This window comes from Neopsephotus bourkii, unplaced genomic scaffold, assembly GCF_033783945.1.
Source record: "Neopsephotus bourkii isolate Nb327-2 ecotype Australia unplaced genomic scaffold, CSIRO-AGI_Nbou_v1 NB_1637, whole genome shotgun sequence".
In the NCBI taxonomy this organism is placed as follows: Eukaryota; Metazoa; Chordata; class Aves; order Psittaciformes; family Psittacidae; genus Neopsephotus; species Neopsephotus bourkii.
Window position 1 is genome coordinate 1,427,482 of NW_026902112.1, and position 19,498 is coordinate 1,446,979.

At 41.4% G+C, this 19,498-nt stretch overlaps 1 protein-coding gene across 8 annotated transcripts in view; it reads left to right on the forward strand.

The window, feature by feature from the left end:
* The window catches only part of ELF1 (E74 like ETS transcription factor 1), a 90,290-nt gene that overhangs the window by 68,043 nt on the left and 2,749 nt on the right, over nucleotides 1–19,498 (forward strand). For 6 of the 8 annotated variants that reach the window (XM_061374272.1, XM_061374269.1, XM_061374266.1 and 3 more), the window contains 4 exons: nucleotides 120–284; nucleotides 5,381–5,464; nucleotides 8,793–8,985; nucleotides 9,575–10,042. In XM_061374272.1, coding sequence (XP_061230256.1) covers nucleotides 120–284; nucleotides 5,381–5,464; nucleotides 8,793–8,985; nucleotides 9,575–10,042 — 910 coding nt within the window. Of the gene's footprint in view, nucleotides 1–119; nucleotides 285–5,380; nucleotides 5,465–8,792; nucleotides 8,986–9,574; nucleotides 10,043–14,955; nucleotides 17,328–19,498 lie in introns of those variants that run through there. The other 2 variants (XR_009728596.1, XM_061374273.1) reach the window with 2 other exon arrangements.

The window sequence follows — 19,498 nt, forward strand, 5'->3', positions numbered from 1 at the left end:
TGCTTAGCCAGAGTTGAACAGGTAAGGAAAGACGCAAAAAACCCAGAAAACAAGCACAAACAGCCTCTAAAAGTCCTTGTGGCTCTGTGAAAATATCCCAATTGTCCCTTTCTCTTAAGCAACTATGTTTGATGCAACTGAAGATGATGATATCGTGTCTCCTATTACGCACGTGTCAGTCACATTTGATGGGATCCCTGACGTGGTGGCAGTTCACCAAGCCCCAGACCCTTATGCTGAATCACCAGAGACTCCAGAACTTGAACAACCAAAGAAGAAAAAAGGTAAGATGCTATTGGAGAACAGCGGTACGGAGTAGGAGAGCAGTGGGTGGCATGCTTGCCTCCCCTGGGGGTGTCTGGAACCATTCTGGGTGTCAAAATGACTGAGCTAGAAATTTCTCAGCTAGCAGTACAGAGGAAATGTTTTCTTACTGGGTAGTGTAAGCACAGATGCTAGTGCTTAGATGCTAATGATGCTGGAGAGGTAGCAAAGATGGCCTGTCTCACAGGAAACATGAACCTCTGCTTGTTCCTGTTTGTAGTTTCTTCTTCAGAGCAGAATTGCAGTTAGAATCATAGAATCATAGAATAGTTAGGGTTGGAAAGGACCTTAAGATCATCAAGTTCCAACCACCCTGCCATGGGCAGGGACACCTCGCTCTAAACCATATCACCCAAGGCCTCGTCCAGCCTGGCCTTGAACACTGCCAGGTATGAAGCATTCACAACCTCCCTGGACAACCCATTCCAGTGCCTCACCACCCTAACAGGAAAGAATTTCCTCCTTATATCCAATCTAAACTTCCCCTGTTTAAGTTTTAACCCATTACCCCTTGTCCTGTCACTACAGTCCCTAATGAAGAGTCCATCCCCAGCATCCCTATAGGCCCCCTTCAGATACTGGAAGGCTGCTATGAGGTCTCCACGCAGCCTTCTCTTCTCCAGGCTGAACAGCCCCAACTTTCTCAGCCGATCTTCATATGGGAGGTGCTCCAGTCCCCTGATCATTCTCGTGGCCCTCCTCTGGACTTGTTCCAACAGGTCCATGTCCTGTTCAAGCTATAGAACTTTTGTTACTATGAGGGCTACTTTAATTAGCTCTTATTTAGCTTCAAGTAAGAATATGGAATGTGGATGACAGGTTTTTTAGCTTTTCTTAAATACGAGTGATGTCATTTTAGGTGGTTTTAAAGTAGCTGCATGTTGTAGTAAGCATTAGTTCCATTTATGGTAGATAACATTTACACAGCATCCACTGAGTGATGCCCCATTGGAGCTGGTACTGTGCCAGGCGGTAACGAAGTGGTGTTAGTCAGACCTTCTGCTCCTGTTTTCCTACCCTGCTCCAGCATGGATCCCACCTGAAGTCCTGAAACTGTTGTCTGCAGCTAGACAGGGTATGCAGGGCCAGGAGATGTGAGGTGCTGTTACAACAGATTTCTAATAAAAGAAGAAATCAACAGAGTTATGTTTCTGGAGCTCATCCTGGGACTGAATCAGAGCACGAGGACCTTGACAGGTTCCCCTGTGAAATGAAAGCATTCCAGAACAGGGTTCCTGCTACCCAACCATACTCCTACTGAATGAGAGTGCATTTTTACTGCTGCTTTTGCTGCTGCTTCTAAACATCAGGAGTCTCTACTCCCTAAGAGCGAGCACACTGGCCTGTGGAAATCTTGGGGAAGCCCCAGAGCCCCGTGTGTGTCACAAGGTCTGGCAGGATGGGTGTGGGTTGGTAAATCTCCCATTCCCCTAAGAAAGCTGAACTGAAACTGCTGTGGAGGAGAGCTTTACCAGCAGCTGCCCCGAGAGTGCTGCTGGGGAAGCTACTGTGCTGTGTGCGGTACTGTGAGGTAACCACTGTAACAGGGTTTTAAACTGTTCTTTTGGGGTTTTCTTTTCTGCTTCTTTTTAATCACACAATCAGCTAGGTTGGAAAAGACCTTTAAGATCATCAAATTCAACCTTAACCCCAGGACTGCCAAGTCCACCACTAAACAAGGAGCTGCTGTCTGCCACGTATTTAACCTCTTTGGCTTGATGCTTTCATACCCTCTTCTGTGTTGTGCTTTCTCCCACTCCTTCCTCCTCCCTAGCTGTAGGTTAGAAAACTGGTTGCTTCACAGCAAATGTGCGTGTTTCTTTTTGACTGTTACATCAGATAGAAAATATACTAGAAGAGATGCATCAGCTTAGTGTTTCAGTAACAACTAGTCACCAAAGTTGAGACTTCATGAGGTAGATGGTACGGTCTGAGTGATGTTGAAGTGTTACTTCAGCATATCCAGGAATTTGTAAGACACTGGTGTGCCAACAGTTGCTGCAAAATGTTACTGTTTTTTGTAGTGCTCTCTAGGATGACATTCAGTGTGTGGGTGAGGTTCTTTTTGTTGGTTGTTTATTTTCTTCCTATTTTATTTTCGTAAGTGCAGTCTCTTTCCGTTCCTTCCATCAGTTTTGTGGCACAGCAAAGGACCACAGTCATTTAGCCCTATCCATACCACTCATGATTTTATAGACTTCTAGCATAATATAACCCATGAGCTAAACTTACAGGGTTGCACTGTGCAGATTGTTGCCAGCTAAGTGAGCCAGAATGGCGTTGCCAAGTAGAGCTCCTCCAAGAAAATGTTCTCTAGAAGTGACAGGGTGATTTCACTTCCTTTCCTTGTGGCCTTATTGCTGCAGCAGGAGAGCTGTATCCACCCATCTGTGCCACTCCAAACCCATGTTCAGCGTGATGTTTGCACTCATGAATGTCTGAGCACTGAGCTGCTGAACTACAGGGCAGAAAGAGAGGATAAACAGAGCAATGCGAGAAGAAACTACTTGGAAATTTGCTATGCTAATACCTTTAGTCTCATTTTTGCTATGGACGGCACCTGGTAGTAGGTGGTCACAAAAGTTATGTAGACATTATATTTAGATACACACTGTTCATTAGGGGTTTACATTTTATTTTTCTTTTTGTTAGCAAACCCCACTGAAAACAGTGGTATGAAATATTTAATCAGGGTGAGCATCTCGCTGTCTACATATCACATTAAGTTGTAGCATGAATTTCTAACCTGACATGTTTTTGCACCCATGGAAATAGGAAAGTGGAAATACCACTTATAAATTCATTTGGCTATGTAAAAATCGCAGTAGTCCCACCTTAAGGCTTGGCCATTGCATGTACTTACCCTTCCTCTTTGTAAAAGTCTCTCCTAAAAAGGAATATAGTGGTGTACTTTGAAAGGTAACAAAGTCACGCTCTGCCCAACCAAAGGAGGAAGTGTGCTAATGCTTAATGTGCTTTCAGAAAGTATCTTCTTTTAAACAAAGGAAACTGTATGTTGTGTGTCTCTGTTCCCTGTGGTTTTGATGGTGTCAGCAGCTGGAGATTATAGCTCACAGTGTAGTTTGAAGCCATCATCTTAAGTACCTCTAGGCCAAATACAGAGCAGTAACATCAATACCTTTCTGTAAATGAGTTTCACATTCTTTGCTGATTTCTGATTTTCTAGGGGTTTCTGGTAGAGAATTGTCCAAATGAGGTGTTCTGAAGTAGGGTAGGCTGAAATGAGAAAGCCTGGAATTGCTGGAGTAGTATTCATGTTAGTAGCCTAGGTTATCCCTAATCAGAAATGCATAAAGTATATGTGATCAGTACTTAGTCATGAGCTAGTTGAGCCCTTATGCACTTCTTTTCTTTTAAGATGTGATCTTATTTGGACACAAGGTAATTAATGACATCAAAATAACACTCTCCACTCCTTAATGGCATACATTTACACCCGTGCAAGAGGGGAAACAAGGTGAGCATCCAAGAGTCTTCCAATGACACCTCTCTGAGGGGAGAAAACTGCTTAACCAAAGTTACCCTCAGGGGCTACTTGCTCAGTAGAAGCTGATCTATACAAGAGTGACTTCATCTAGACATTGTAGGGAAACCAGACATTTCCACAGTCAGTACTGGTGAGTGGAACAAAGCTGCTAAAAACATACTAGTTTCTTAGCCTTTCATATGGTGATATATGGAAGAAGAATAGTGTGGTAGGATTTGCTCCCCCCTCCCATATTCATTGAAATCAAGGAAGACATTACTGTCCAAGACAGTCGTTGGACTTTGTGTCCCATCTTCAGTCATGAAACCTGTCAGATTAGCAGACAGTGCAGGCTGGCACTGAGCATTTTTTTCAGAGATAGTAAAAAAGCCTCTCTGCAGCAGGATCATTTTGTTATTAAAATAGCCTCTAAAACCAAAACCAAAGTGGAACTTCATAGTGCACAGGATTGCACAGGCCTATTGGTCTTGCCTCAGAACATCAACTCTTTGAAAACACAATAAATAGAGAAAAAGAAAAATATTTTTTCTTTAGATCTTTAATTCTGACCATATGCTATTTAGATTAGAAATATGTTCCTCTGAGTCCTGTGTCTGCTTGGTCTTTTCTGCCTCTCAAAAGAGCAAAGGTAGTACGTGAATAATTTAGGTGTTATCAATGTACAAAAACCTGCAAAACCTGATAAATTTTTATATCATAAGAAAGCTCTGAAAGTTCCTGATTAATTACATTACCTGTAAAAGTTGCCATTGCAGGGAATGAGAACTAATGAAGGAGTAGGTTCAACATTTTATACTGAAAAATGCTTTGGCATGACTTACATTTTTTCTCCAGTTATGTTTAGGTAGTTGATTCCTCAACATTTTTAAATGCATATGCTTCATTCTTGTCATCAGTTGTAACTAACTTCTATCAGTCTTCCTCACCAGAAACAAGCACCGTGCTTACGACTTTAAAAACTGGCATTTTTCAGAGCCCATTACTGGTTCTGCTGGTTTTAACAAACAAATAACTGACTTTACCTGTAGCCACTGTTGAGAAAGGTGTCTTCTACCCATTTCTCAAAACAAGTGAAAAATGTTTTCTTCACATGACAGTGTAGGTTGCTGCTGTCAGTGGACACCTGCAAGCTATGAAACAAGCAGTCTTGTTTTATCCCAAAATTCCATGTTGTTAATGAGTGAACAAGAGTGTACTCTGTATTTTATCTAGTTTTCCTGTTTAAACTCTTGCTTACGGTTAACAGCTTACTCTTTTTAACTCATCGTTTTTAAGCATTCTTAGGAGTACTTAAAAAGCCACAGAAATTTCCAAGGGACATGGACTTTGGAGAAGTGAGCATAATCTTTACCAGAAGTACACTGAGCATACAGGGCCCAATCCTGCTGTAGAAACTCATGTTCAGCATAGAATGGAGCACTTAACTTACTAGAAATGGAATCGTCTTTGAATTGGGAAAACAGATCTTTTTCCTTTTTAGGTTCTTGTTCTTTTTATTTCCCTTTTTTGTTTTTAAGCTGCAGTTGACTTACTAGTGGTTTATTTCAGGGAAGAAGTCGAGACCACCTCGTCCTGAGTCCCCTACTACAACTCCAAACATATGTGTGAAAAAGAGAAACAGAGATGGAAAGGGTAAGTTGAAGAGCTGTCCCTGAAGTTTTTAAAAGAACATTGTTTCTGAGGAACCACACTCTCAGGGTGTAAAACCAGGTCTCATGCACAAGGGTGTTTAACATCTCTTCTTAAGGCAAGTAAATAACGAGTGCACAAGGTTTCCTGATGCAATACCCAGTTCCTAGGCAGAATAACATACTTGTCAGTTTATTTGCCGGGATTCTTCAACCCCTGCAGAGGCTGCTGTGTTCTGAGTGAAGTCTTGGGGCATGCTTTGCATTGTATTAGTGTTTCTTGGGCTGTGGTTATTTTGACAGATGATCTTTGGAAATGTTTTCCATCTGTGTGTGTCTAATTCTGTATGAGGAGCTCATCAAGGCTGCCAGCTGGCAGCTGGAAGTACCAAGGCCTGAATTTTGAGGAAAGTTACGACGTAGCTTGAGGACTTTGGCAGAAAACTTGGGGGTTTGATACTTTCATTCCTCCTGTGTTTAAAAGGAGGAAAGAAAATAAATACCACATAACTGATACAATAAATCATTTCCTCCAGACTGAACTGTTCAGTGCTGCCTGCCAGTTTTGTCTACAACTTGGTTGCTTTGCTGTGGGGTCCAGCACCCACACTTGTGCCTGGGCTGGCATCTGAATGGCAGCCTTATGCCCTGGCACCCACGAAGTTATGCTGTGCTTCAGAGAGGCAGGAGCTGGAAACGTGCCTCCCGTGTGTCACCACAGGTGCCTGCATGCATGCCTGAGGGCTGATGTGCTTGCATGCGTGAAGTACATGCCAGGATAGAAGCCCAGCCAGACTTGGAAGGTGGTGGCATAAGACATCAGACTCTCCTGAATCAGAAAAATCACTACACTGACAAATGAGTTTGGGCTTTTTTTTTTCTATTGCAGAAGGATTTTCTGCAGTAACAGAAAAAAATGAAAACCCTGTTGGCAAGCAGTAAATATCTAACAGGTTAATGGAATTCTGAGTACGCATTGCTGTTTTGTTTTGTTGTTTTTAATTGAAACCAGATTTTTAAGTAAAAATGAAACGGAAGTATCAGAGGAACCTCTCAGTAGTGCTCAAATGAAATAATAGAGAATATTAAAGCAGCTAGCCACAAAACTAAAAGGCAGAAAAGAGTGTAATGTTTTTGTTGATGATAGCAAAGCTGCACCATTTTTCACATTTGTCCATTGTTACAAAATTGTTGATTCAGAAGGAAGTAAAAAGAAGCACGTTGCCTGAAACTGTTGCCTGTTACGGAAAATCTACAGCAAAAGTACTTGGTTTGCGTTTTGAGGAATATAGAATTAAAATAAAAGGGATGTTAATATAACTAGCCATGGGAGGAAAGCAGCTAGAAAACCATAAGAGTTGCCTGTCTTTCAGTATTCACAATGTTCCCCTAAAGGGAACATGTATGCCAAAGTACCAAGCAATCCGTAGAATTATTTGATGTGAGGCATGGAGAAGGCTGAGTTTTCTACCTATTTCTTTTACCACTGTGTCTTGGGGGCGTTAAAAATCCTACCTGAGTAAGGCAGACCTGTTTTTTCACAGACAGTCCTCTTCACAATGGTTTTTCAGTGGCTAAGCAGTGACAGATTTTCAGCTTGCCTTGATGTAGCTGAGCATTTTTAGTCTAGACTGCAACAAAAGCACCCTGGATTAGACAGTAAGTGGCTGGGAATGCTCTCACTCCTGGCTGACATTGTGTCTTGCCTGAACAGTCTTAACCTTTGCCTTTGGGGTATCCAAAGGCAAACAGGCTGACTGTTTTATGCAAGCAGGGAGATGTATGCTGCAAAGGCAGTGTGTTTTCTCTAGGGGTGTTCACTTTTCAAGTTCCCACCTGCTGAAGGAGTTGCTAACTCTTTGTACTGCCATGCTGATGACTTTGCTGAAAATTCGCAGAGTACGTATTATGGTGCAGGAGTCTGGGTGGTTTAATGTGTGAGACCCCTCTGGTTGAAAAGAGTTGAGACGGGTGGTTATTACAGTTGAAAAAACTACTGGGTTAAATTGAAGCTGACAGAGAAGAGATTCTGTACCCTCTGATGCATCGGCATCCTTCTTGTGAACCTTCAGAAATCTCCACACACTGTCCTTGCTGTGTTTTTGCACAGCTACTTGTAGGAGATGATACTTTCATACAAGAAGTTTCTTCTTCCTTTCTCAGACTTAACAGCATTTCACTAAGAAGCTTATGTGCAGCTTCAAGCATCCAAAAGAGCATCAAACAGCAAAAGCCTTTAAAAAAACCCAGGAAAATGGGTCTAATTAGTTGTATGAGTTTAGGTTCCTTAAATGTGCTTTTAGGAGAAAAAAAAAGAATATGCAAATTTTGTACTAGTTTTAAGTATTCATAATCTATGATTTTAATACTGTTTCTTTATACGTGGTAAACACCAAGCAGATGTGATGCATTTCCATATATAAATGTTTGTGCCTGCTTGTTTGTAAAGTGAAATTTGCATGTTTGCTACCAGCAAGTGCAAGTGCTCACTGGTTTAGAAAAGAAAATAATCTGGTTTTGAAGCTTATTCTTGGAGGTTTGCCAACCTCAACATATGCCACTGGTTATGAAATCATAGAGTGACAGTTTGGAAGGGACCTCAGGGATCATCTGGTCCAACCTTTCTAGGCAAAGCATGACCTAGACTAGATGTGCCAGCACCTTGTCCAGCCAAACCTTAGAAGTGCTCAGTGTTGAGAAATCCACCCCTTCCCTGGGGAGATGCTTCCAATGGCTGATTGTTCTCTTATGTCCAATTAGAATCTCCCAAGCCAATTGGAATCCCCATATGATTTCCCCATGTAAATCTAATAGTTAAAAGTAAGGATTTCCTTTAGCCTTTTAAAGATTATTACACCTCAATGAACAAAGTATTTCAGCAGGGGCTTAATTTCCAGCATTTTCAGAGGATGGATCTAAACACATTCCCATTTAAGGTAAAGCAATAGTGGCTGCTTCTGGATTAAGCAGAAGGGAACTGTACACGTAGGTGACTAATACTGTCTGACATTGGTGATTGGAACAGGACTGACTGTAGGCTGACTTGGTGACTGACTCTCTAGGTTAGAACATTGCTAGTGTGTTAGGGCACCCAGATTATAATAAAAAGAATCCCTTCCCATGCCCTTTCGTCACTATTTCCTAGTCCTGATGGTATCTTGATGATGTCTATTTAGATGTCTATTTCAAAATATATCAGCTTCTTTTTTTTTTTAGATTATTTACATAACAATGTAATATGTAATGTGATACATAAAAAAATATAGTCAACTAATGTTTCTTTTTTCTTTTTTTTTTTTTTAATTCCCTGTCCTGAAATGCTTTCATTTTAGGAAATACAATTTATCTCTGGGAGTTTTTACTAGCACTGCTCCAGGACAAAGCTACATGTCCTAAATATATCAAATGGACTCAAAGAGAGAAGGGCATTTTCAAACTGGTTGATTCCAAGGCTGTGTCCAGGTTGTGGGGAAAACATAAAAACAAACCTGACATGAATTATGAAACAATGGGTAGAGCTCTCAGGTATGTGCATTTTCAATAATGACTGCTTCTGTTGCCTTAGTGTTTGCATGCATTAGATGCCTCATCTAATTTGTAAGGACAGAAAAGAGTTAGTATTCTATCCCTTCACCTCAGTGTGTACAATTTCAAACTGTCATGTTAACTTGTAAATAAAACTCAAGTAGATCTCTCCTGTCCTATTCCCTTTGCTTTGTTGTAGCAGAAATGTCTGCCTGTGCTGACTGGTGAATAAGCTTGAATTCAGGTAACTGAAAGAACTGTATGAGTCAAGAGGAGAATTGCAAGTTTCATGCAACTTTTAAAGAGTTGATAGCAGAGATGCCAAGTCACGTAATTCTTCTCTTTCTCCTCAGTTGTCTGAGGTTGAAATTAAAAGGTGACAAGAAATACCAGTAAAAATATTGTTTGAAGAAAAAAAAAAACACACTTAAGTTGGCCATTCCTTTGTAATTAAGAAACCAGGCACTTAAAATATTGTTTAATTGTTACTGCTGGTCTTATTTTCTGGGGGGTTTGCTGCCTATTCTGTTGCTGTTAGGGGTTTGGCAGAAAACACTGTATAACTTTGATGTGTGTACGTTTCAAACAGATACTATTACCAAAGAGGAATACTGGCTAAAGTGGAAGGTCAGCGCCTAGTATATCAATTTAAAGAAATGCCAAAAGATCTCATCTATATAGATGATGAAGATCCTAGTCCTAGCACTGAATCATCAGATTCAACTCTGCTCCCAACTGCTGTGGCCAGTAGAAACCAGTCGAGCAGATCTAGAGCATCTGCAAATGCAGGAACAAAGGGAGGATCAACCACCGTGGTAAAAACAGGGAGTTCAAAGCCTGTGAAGCTGAAGGAGCAAGTAGAAGTTGCACAGCAGCAGACATCCAGCTCCACTTCAGAAGTTTCAAGGACAACGCAGTCTCCACAGCCAGTGCAACACACTCAGCTTTTTCGGACAGTTCAAGTAATGCAGCCATTGCAGCCCATCACGGAAGAACAGGCACCTGCAACCAGTAATGTTCCAGATGAAGCGTTAAATCCCTCGGTTCAGAATGTAAGGTAAGAAAATGCACAGAAATGAATGTATGAATGATAATAAATTTGGCTAGATAGACTGGATTCTTGGCTATGCTTCCAAAAAATCCTCCTCCTCCAGTTTGGCTGAAGTGAAGCAGTGTCTTTGTGGCTGATCCTAGGAATTGGGAGTGACTACATCACACTGCGGTGTGTACACTTGTAAGTGCTCTGCCTTTGGTGGAGGGAAGTGCATCTTTCTTGTGGTGTTAGGCCTGATACAAATCCTTTTAGAGAGGAAAACTATACAACTTCTCTTTCACATTGGTATTGTCAGTTCTGTCCCGCAGCAGAGGCAGTGTTTCCTGTTGTCTTCATGTTTGCATTATACACAGTGGGTCTGCCTGAGGCCTTAAAAAAAAAATTCCCTTTCTGCTTCTTAAGAATTTTTCTTCTGAAGAATTTTTTTGTCATCTCTTTCATCTTTTATATTGTCCCCAGCTACAAGGGAAAACTCCCTGTTACCTGCTCCAGCATTTGTTGCTGTTAACAAGAGCATGTTCTTTTGAATTTAGAAAACAATTAATAGAATAATCTCATGAGAGGTGTGTATCTGCAGAGTATTTTGGGAGACAGTCATGCTTCCATGGTTAATTTCTAAGTCAGTTGGCTAACACTACACGGCCTTTAAGCATCATAGAATCATAGAATGGTTTGTGTTGGAAAGGACCTTAAGATCATTCCAACTTCCCCGCCATGGGCAGGGGGCCTCACACTAGACCATGTTCCTGAGGACTCCTTTGCACCTACCCATTAGTAGCAGCATCCTAATTGAAAAGGCTTTAAAAACAATTACTTAATCATGGTTTTAGCCTTGCTTGAGGCATCCCCTGATGGAGCTTTTTCATCTCCACTGACTACAAAAAACTTAAACCAAACAAATATTCTTGTAATCAAGGCCCCTCACAGGAATGTCAGTTATATAAAGCAATTCTGGACCTTAAAGCTGTTGCAAAAAAGCTTCAGGGTATAATTCAGGAGCTGCACGTTCTCAGTGAAACATTGCTTTCTTGAGATTTGCTGTGGTAACATCAGTGTTACAGTGGTTACCCATTTGTTCTGCAAAATGGCAGTAATGCTGTTTCCTGACCCATTCCTCTAGTCTTTCCTTTGAAAATTACATCCAGAGGCACCAATAGATTTGGAGTGGTACTGACATTCTGAGGTTAACCATGCAGTTCTGTCAGAGAGGAGTAAATAGTGATGCTAATGAGAGCAAATAATTCCTTCTTTTCCAAAGAGTAAGTTTTGCTCTCATCTCTGCTAGAGCAATGCTGTAAAAGCCAGTCAGTTATTAAAACTCTAGTTACATAAAAGGAAAATCCAGACTAGCAATAACAGCTAGGCTTTTCAGAAGAACTGAAAGAAGAACTGAAACTGTTTAGATCCGCCTTCAGTGACTGATATAATAGAATCAATAAGAAATGCTTTAGGGTATAACCAAATAGTGGAGGAGGCTGAAGTCTTATATATAGGAAATGACAACCCGAGACTGCAGCTTCAATCAAGAAAGTTACACTGTCTTTTCTTTCCCTGGGTTAAAAACCACCAAACCTTAAAATTATGCCAGGCCTTCCTAGTTTGAATCCCACTATTTTTTATTTCCTTAAAAATTATGAAATGGTTTCATTCACTCTGCAGCATTAAAAACCCGCACTGAAAAGAGTAATTCATTGGTTAGTAAAGGCTGCAAGGGAATAAATATATTGGCAAAAATATTTTTCATAGTTACTGATAGGCACTGTAATACAAAGTGGAGAGTTACCATTTTTAAGTAGACAGTATCTGTTTTCATTTGTCTTTTAATTCTAAAATGTATGTTTTGCAATCAAATGGTGTTTTGCTTATTGTTCAAACCAACTAGAATTAGTTCAGGATGCACATGGAGGGGAGGATTATATTTGTTCAGAAGTTTATGTAAAAGATAATTACAAAGAATTTGACACCCTCCCCCCAAAAAAAAATATTTTGGAATAAATTTAGAAAATTAACAAAAATCTGCATGAAAATGGTGTCGCGTAAGTTTTTAAAGCTGAGGAATGGAACTGCTCTGTAGAGTGCAGTCCTACAGTTTCAGGTTTGGTGAGGGATTTAATTACTTGTAAAAATTGATTAGGGCAATGTACTGAAAGGAAACAAGTACAGATGTAATCGAAGCTATACAGTGCCATTTAACTCAGTAGAATAATGCTATTAAACATTAATAGGGGGAAAGTTCAGCAATTTGCTGAGTTAAATAGCTGTAAGCTAGACCTGCACTGGATTACAGAGCAAAATCAGAATCAATAATACAGATGGTATAAAAAATGGTAACAACACACAGAAGTATCTGTAAGACATAATAAGGCAGACAGTAAGTCCAGCCTAACATTTGGAAAGCTGCTCAGTGACATGATGACATCCAGTTATTGCATTTTGGTATTTCACAATCATACCTTGGGCAATCAGCTAAGGGGGAAAAGAAAAAGTAGAGGTGATATGTGTGAAGTTCAAATGAAGTAAAAGCCTGAAGGATTTGGTGTTGTGTCTCTTCTAATCTTGTTTGCAACTTAAAACAACATTCTCTGAAGGCTTCAATTGCACTTTCTTTGGCCAAGATAACAAAGTGAAGGGGAGAACAAAAGATCCATTGGATGTTTTAAGTACAGTTTGTAATCACTGAATGGTGTAGAGTGGTGCTAATTAAGAAAGAATGTACTGAGGTGGCTAAGCAGTTAGAGTGAAAATAAAGACCGCAAGCCAGATAGTTTTGGTCAGGATGAGCCAAGCTGCAAACCAAGGTGCCGCTGAGTCCTGTGCAGTGGTCACTGCCAGTTCCAGGCTCCAAAAATGCAATTTATGCCAGATAAAGATGAGAATTTCTGCTCTGTTTCAAAATGCAAACTTCCAATAGCCTCGTGCGGTAGATGGTATACTGAATGGCTTTGTGAGCATATGTTTTAAGTCTTGTTTTATAATAAGGCTAAAACAAAGGAACAGGATTTGCGGCTTATTTATTCAAACATCTATAAGTCTCTAGCAGCTGAATGTGTTTGTGTCACTTTCTGATTTGCAGCAGTGGGGCTTCCGTAATGGCTGAAATGACTTGAAAATGTACAGCAGGTATGATTGTCGTTACAGAGTAAGAGCTGGCAAACCTGAGTTAGCACTGTGGTTGGAGTAATTTTATAGTGATTTTATAGGGAAGCATAAGGACAAATAGCAGCATTGGTTGCCAGATGGGTTGGGGCATGTAGCGACCAGGGTTTGAGAATGATGCTCTGGAGGTTTTTCTGATGCATACTGGTTAGTGGTTGCACTCTGCCTTGAAGCATGAACATCTTGGACCCATACAATTTGTTTTATGCAGTGCAGTTTCTAAAGTTTTATTCATACACATGTTCTTCATGGAAATAAATGGTCTTCCCTCTGCAGCAATTTGCTTCTGTTGTGTTGTGAGAAGAAAACAATATAAACAAAATATTGAGGATTTCTGAGGTCAGAACAATTGGTTTCTTAACCATATCCTTCAGGAAAGAAGTCTGAACGTGCAACTTCTCTGCTGAGGGACTTGGTAAAAGAATCGTGTTTGAGGAATGTTGTCAAGGGCTTTTGTCACCATCCCTCCCCTGCCATAGGCAGCATTGCCTGGTAAGATCTACTCCCAGATCATTGCTGGGAGAGCATGGCAGCCTCTCCCCTTTGCGTTTCTCAAAGAAAGGGGCTTGCCAGTGAAAATCAGGAGTTGGCTTTTCAAAGGAGACAAGCAGTGGCTTCATTTATAGCTGCAGAAAGCTTCTGCAGAGTTTTGTGTACTTCAAGGGGAGTGTGGTGTCTTACTTAGAAGTGGAAGGTTCTGGGCTTGGTGGGCTTTCTGTACAAGTTTTGATGCTGCTGTATACAGAGGAGACAAGGAGGAGCATTCCTCACCAGGGATAGATGCCTCTTCTTCAGCCCCAGTGCTTAAACAGAAAGGCTGTGATGTGGTGCTAACCCAGGCTTGGGAAACACGAGCATGGTCAGGTCATACAAATTGGGTTTTGCTGACTCAGGAAGACATCTAGTATCACCAGTGGGAATATTGGGAATTGCAGACTCACTGCTGTTCCACAGATATAACTGCTCTGGCTCAGTGAATACAAGCACAGTCACTGCAGTCTCCAGTTGTTTAACTGGGAGCTTAATTTGGCACCACATGTTTCCAGTAATAAGACAAAACCAAAAATGCCTCTCTGGATGAGCATTTTATTTCTAACTTTTCCCAATGAGCCATTATTTTTAAGGAAGAAAAAAAAGTATCTTTGAATTTAGCACTTGTGAAATGGTTCTGTTTAAACCAGAATAACTGACAAGTTTAACCAGAGTATCTGGTTTAGTGATTAGCTTGGAATTCAGAGGCACCAAAGTAGTCCTGGGATTCAGCTCCATGTTCAGTGGGTCATTCTGAGAGTAAAGGACATCCTTTCTGTTCCTCCAGAAAGTGTTCTGCTCCTGTAAGGCTAGGGACTTCTCTAGGACATCATTCAGGGCTCTAAGGTGCCTGCATTTGGGCAATTAAATTTCTCCCTTAAATGATTAGGGCTGCAGATAAAGAGATGCATTTTCATTTACCTTCAATCAAGGGCAACAGTGACTTAAGATGAAGTGCCTTTTGGGTGGAGTGACTAGTCTTCGTGTTATTAACAGTTCAAAGAAGATCATATTGTGAGTAATTAAAAATTATAAGTCTCTTTGTTATTGAGTACATGGGGCATAGCTGAATCTTCTAGCTGGCAGCTCTGTATACCAAGAAACTTGCAATTAGCTGAATGTCCACAAATACTGTCTGATGCTTTAGCAAACTTCAGGTTTTGAACACATTTCTATCAAAATTCAGTTTATTGTTTCTTTTCTGTATTTTCACATTGTCATTGTGGTAGCTTGGAGAGAGCATGTTAGAAGACCAGTATCCTGGCTCTGTTCTGTAGCTGGGGAAAAAGCTAATACAGACCACAGAGGATGAGTGGGATATGTTGTGTGTTCACTTCTGAACTGGAGAGCTGCTACATGATGAATCAGCCACAGCTTTCATCTTGACCTTTTTGCAACCTTTGAGGTAGAAAACATTGCAGTAATTCATCCTGAAGGTAACACAGGAATGGACCACAGTGGCAAGATGCTCATTCAAGAGGAGAAGGAAGTAGCTGAAGGTGAAGCATGTTTTTTTCTGGGCACGAGCATTCTGTGTAAGAGCACTGATGAAGCCAGCAATATGCCAACACAGTGGATTGGTCCCAATAAGCAGAGGAAATTACCTTTGAAAGTCATGCCTACCCCAAGCAAATGCATATATGCCTTCTGCTTTTGTTCATAATCTGTTTCTGTATCCAGGCTGTGATGTACTGGTGGTCTGACTGGAGCTCTGCTGATGCTGAAATACTAGACAGATTTGTCTACCATTAGTTTATCAACTCTGAAAATGTGATTACAGCTCCTATTTGAAATGAAGTGTCTTTATCATGTGCCATATACGGACGTTAGCTTGTGTAAATTGTGTAGTCAATGTCACCATTATGTTCTGTAATCATACTTTACACACTGTCTATGATGGTTTTGCTCGAACTTGCATAATCACACAGACACAGGGAGGCACTCTGGCACCATCTTACTGAGAGTTTGCAGTGACCATCTGCTTCAGTCCTTTTACCCTGAATGACAGTCAAATCTGCATGATGTCAGCTAATGTTGTAGCCCATCAGTCCTTTGCCGTTCCTGTAGGTTATGCTGAATAAAAACTGTCACAGGCTTCAGTCTCACTAAAGAGCTTGCGAGGGCTCTCTGGGACTTGATGGTGAATATGAGTGAAGGAATGCAATGCCAGCTGAGGACTTCTAGATAATCAGAAGCAACTCCTGGCTAACACTTGGAAAGCTTGATGTTGGTCAGCCAGCATCAGTGCACATGCTTTGCTTCTGTTTGCAGCTAGACAGTTGTCTTCTGTCAGTGCAACAAGTTGGGTCTTCATGCTCCAAAGGCAGATCTTCAGTAGAAACTCGCCAGCACCACCAACTAGTTGATACTTGTGGCTCTGGCTCACTGCTGCTGTAGCTTTCCCCAGAGGAAGGGAAGGAGGTGATTGTTGAGAAGAGCTGATCTCTGTCATCTCTTAAGTGCAGGCTTGACTGTTTCAGGTTTCAGGGTGGTGAAGAAAATCCCCTTCCTGAGGGAAGTGTTTGTCAGAAATAGGCTGATGTGATCTCAGTGAACTTCTACAATAAAGACTCGTTTAGCTTACAACAGGGTGTGTTTCTCAGGACATATTTACAATAGGGATAGCAAACATTTTGATTTGATTCTCCTGCAGCTGAGACCTTCTCTTAAGCCCATTTCTGATGTAATATCTGTGGTAGGTAGGAAGAAGGCTGCTTACAGCAGAAGGGACTTCAAAGTCATCTAGACAGATTAATTTTGTTTCAGGTGAGCATGCAGTTTTGAAAAACTCTGGGAAGAAGAGTGTAAGACTGCATGGGCCAGTAAAAAGGACACCGTGCCTGAGAGCTGAGTCCTCTGTCTCTGTCCTCATGATGTAAAGATACTATCTTGTCCAGGGAAAGCTAGACAAGAACAGGCAAGTTCTGCCCTCCCTTCGGAGGAGGCTGTGTTCAGTCAGGGCATGAAGGGATCAGGTGCCTTTCTACCTCTCATGGACATTTTCCCCCAGATTGCTTAAGCAGCTCCTGTCTGTGTGGCTTCCCCTGAGGAAGAGCAAGTGGCTATGGGGCAGTGTGTTGGGGTGAGGTATTGACAGGACTGCTGATGACTGAGGATCATGCACATGAGCACAGCTGTGGAGGAGAGCTCCTGAGATGCCTTTGGCTAATGCTTCCTACAGTACCCCAGAAGAGATTGCCTCTCAACTAGGGCATCTGAATTGGTTCTGACAAGCACATCCCACCCCCTCACCTCCCTCAAGCTCTTCCTAGCTTGACTCAGTGAGCCGTTTGCAACCAGCTAGCTGAACAAACTGGGAAAGTCCCTGGAAATATGCCTGTTTATCTCGAGGCCATCATTTTCCATATGCTGTAGATTGAACATGTGTGTTGGAGAGGGAATTCTCTTCTGTTACCTCTCTCTGTGTATTTCTTAATATTGCCTTGTTTCATTTGCTTTTTTGGCTGTGGAATACCTTGTTTACCTTGGCTTGTAGCTTCAGGTTTTGGGTTGTTTGTTGTTTTTTTTTATCTTCTCCCTTTCTCCATTTCATAAATTTCACATAAATTACTGTGAATAAACTTGTTTTTCTTGCCTGTCACTTACTGTTTGCTTTATCACTAGTTACCTCTTGATGAGCTCATATGATATTGCACAATTCTCATCTGTTAACAGTACCAAAAGGACCAAGAAATAGATGATAATTTTCTGCCAAGCTAAAATGACTTCAGGATTTTTGTCATTCTTTTCTCAGTTGTAACCAGATGGCTTTATGGCAGTATTTCCTTTTCCCCACTGTTGCTCAATGTTCTTGTTCTTTCTGTAACCTCAGCAGGAACTTCTGAAGTAATCACCCAGTAGATTTGTACTTCAGGGTAGGAAGGGCATTAGCAAATTGACAGTGAAATTCAGAAGCATACCACAACACACAGAACCTAAAATAATGCAGCCCATTGTTAACAGATCACCTTCAGGAGTGTGTACTTTAAACAGGCAAAATGATTAGCCAAACCTGTTGTTTTGGGGTTTTTTTACATAGGGATATGCAAGACAAATAGTTTGAGCAGATAGATTTTTAGTCAGTAGACACAACAGTTGTCTGTAGTCTTACCAACTGAGGCAGATGTCTTGCTTGGCTACCATTAGCATAAATAACAATGTGTATTTATGGGGTTGTGTGCTACTTAATTCAGTGCTTGTATAGACATCTGCTGCATGCTTTCCCTATAGCAAGTTCACACTCTGTGTGTATAGATATGTGTATCTACATGTTTATATATGTGTGCATCATATATATCTATCTTCACTGATGGAGAAGATAAAGCACCTGGAGTTAACTGTTAGTCACTGGACGGTGCACAGGTATGGGACTTGCTTTCAGGAGAAACAAAATAGCTTAACATCAGTATGCAAATACAAATTACAGTGTACTGAGACAAACTGGCTGGTTTGGTGTTCTCAGGCCTGTTGTTTCTAGTTCTTTGCAAAACACCTTCTGCACTGATTAGATCCACTTCACACTTTTTGTGGTTGTCCTTTAAAGCCATTTAGCAGCCAGCAGCTTTTATTTTTACTACATTGTTTAAAGCAAGTGTTAAATAACAACAAAGTAGTTTCAGAGTAATACTTGGGTGGCTTACAAGCACAGGCTACCAGCTTCAGCTGCTGCTTTCAAACTATTTAGTCGGTCTTAATCCTTCAGGCTCAAGTAAGTTTCTTCATGGATTAAACAGCTGGCTTGGTATCTGCTCTGATACTTCTAATGCTTTTCTGGTGGACTGTGTCAACTGCCTTTCCTTCGTAGCTGTTCCACTTAGATTGCTGGTCTCTAGACTTTTATGTCTTGAGCTGGACATATGTGACGTTCTGGTTTTACTGCAAGTTTGTTAAACTGTAGGCAAATTTTTTGTACTATTTTTAAAAAAGCCAGTGGATACCCTCATCCTGTTCCTGCTTCTGGCACAGACGTTTGTGATTTTCCTCTCAAGGTCCCAGGGGAATTGATGGGGTGAGGTGCGAGATTTAGCACTGATTATCCTTAGCAGACATGGTGTGAGTCATTCTGAGGTTTGCACTTCAAGCTTGGCTGTTTGGATTTGTTGTGTAGCACTAAATTCTCAGAAGCTGGCAGAAAAGAAGCGATCACTTCACTCTGGCTGGTGTTTCACCTCCAGCCAGCCCCCATTTCCATGAGCTGCTTCTGTGGGCTGCCTATAATTGTGTGAAACAGGAGTTCAAGACTGACACTGGTGTCAGCCACATCAAACTTTGTCTCTTGGCTGTTGGGGCCTCTCTGATAAGACCTATGTGGGAGCCTTGAGGAAGGGCAAGGATTTGGATTTGTTCTGCTACAGCAGCATTCCTGGGTACTGCAGCTTTCTTTCTTGTGAGGCAGATTATGTTCATCATATTACCAAACCACATATGAGGTGGGGTGAAGACTGCCTACAGCAAGGACTGGCAGCTGGAGGATGCTCAGGGGGTGCTGATGTGCTCTGATCACGATACCAGCTGGGTTACTGGAGCTGCTCTTCCTGGGGCAATCTTTGGAGCTCAGCTAGAGGCCTTTCCCAGAGGACTAAGCTGAAAGGGATCAGGGAAATCCTCTACAAATATTCCTTCACTTGTTTCTGCTGCTGCATTAAGAAAGGGGGAATGCAGCTCCCCACAGGGCTGGACTACTACCACCAACAGAACTGCATCCACATTGCCCCATAGCGTCAGCATCGCGTAAGTCCTGCCTTGGTCAGCTTTTTGTTGTGACTGTGACTG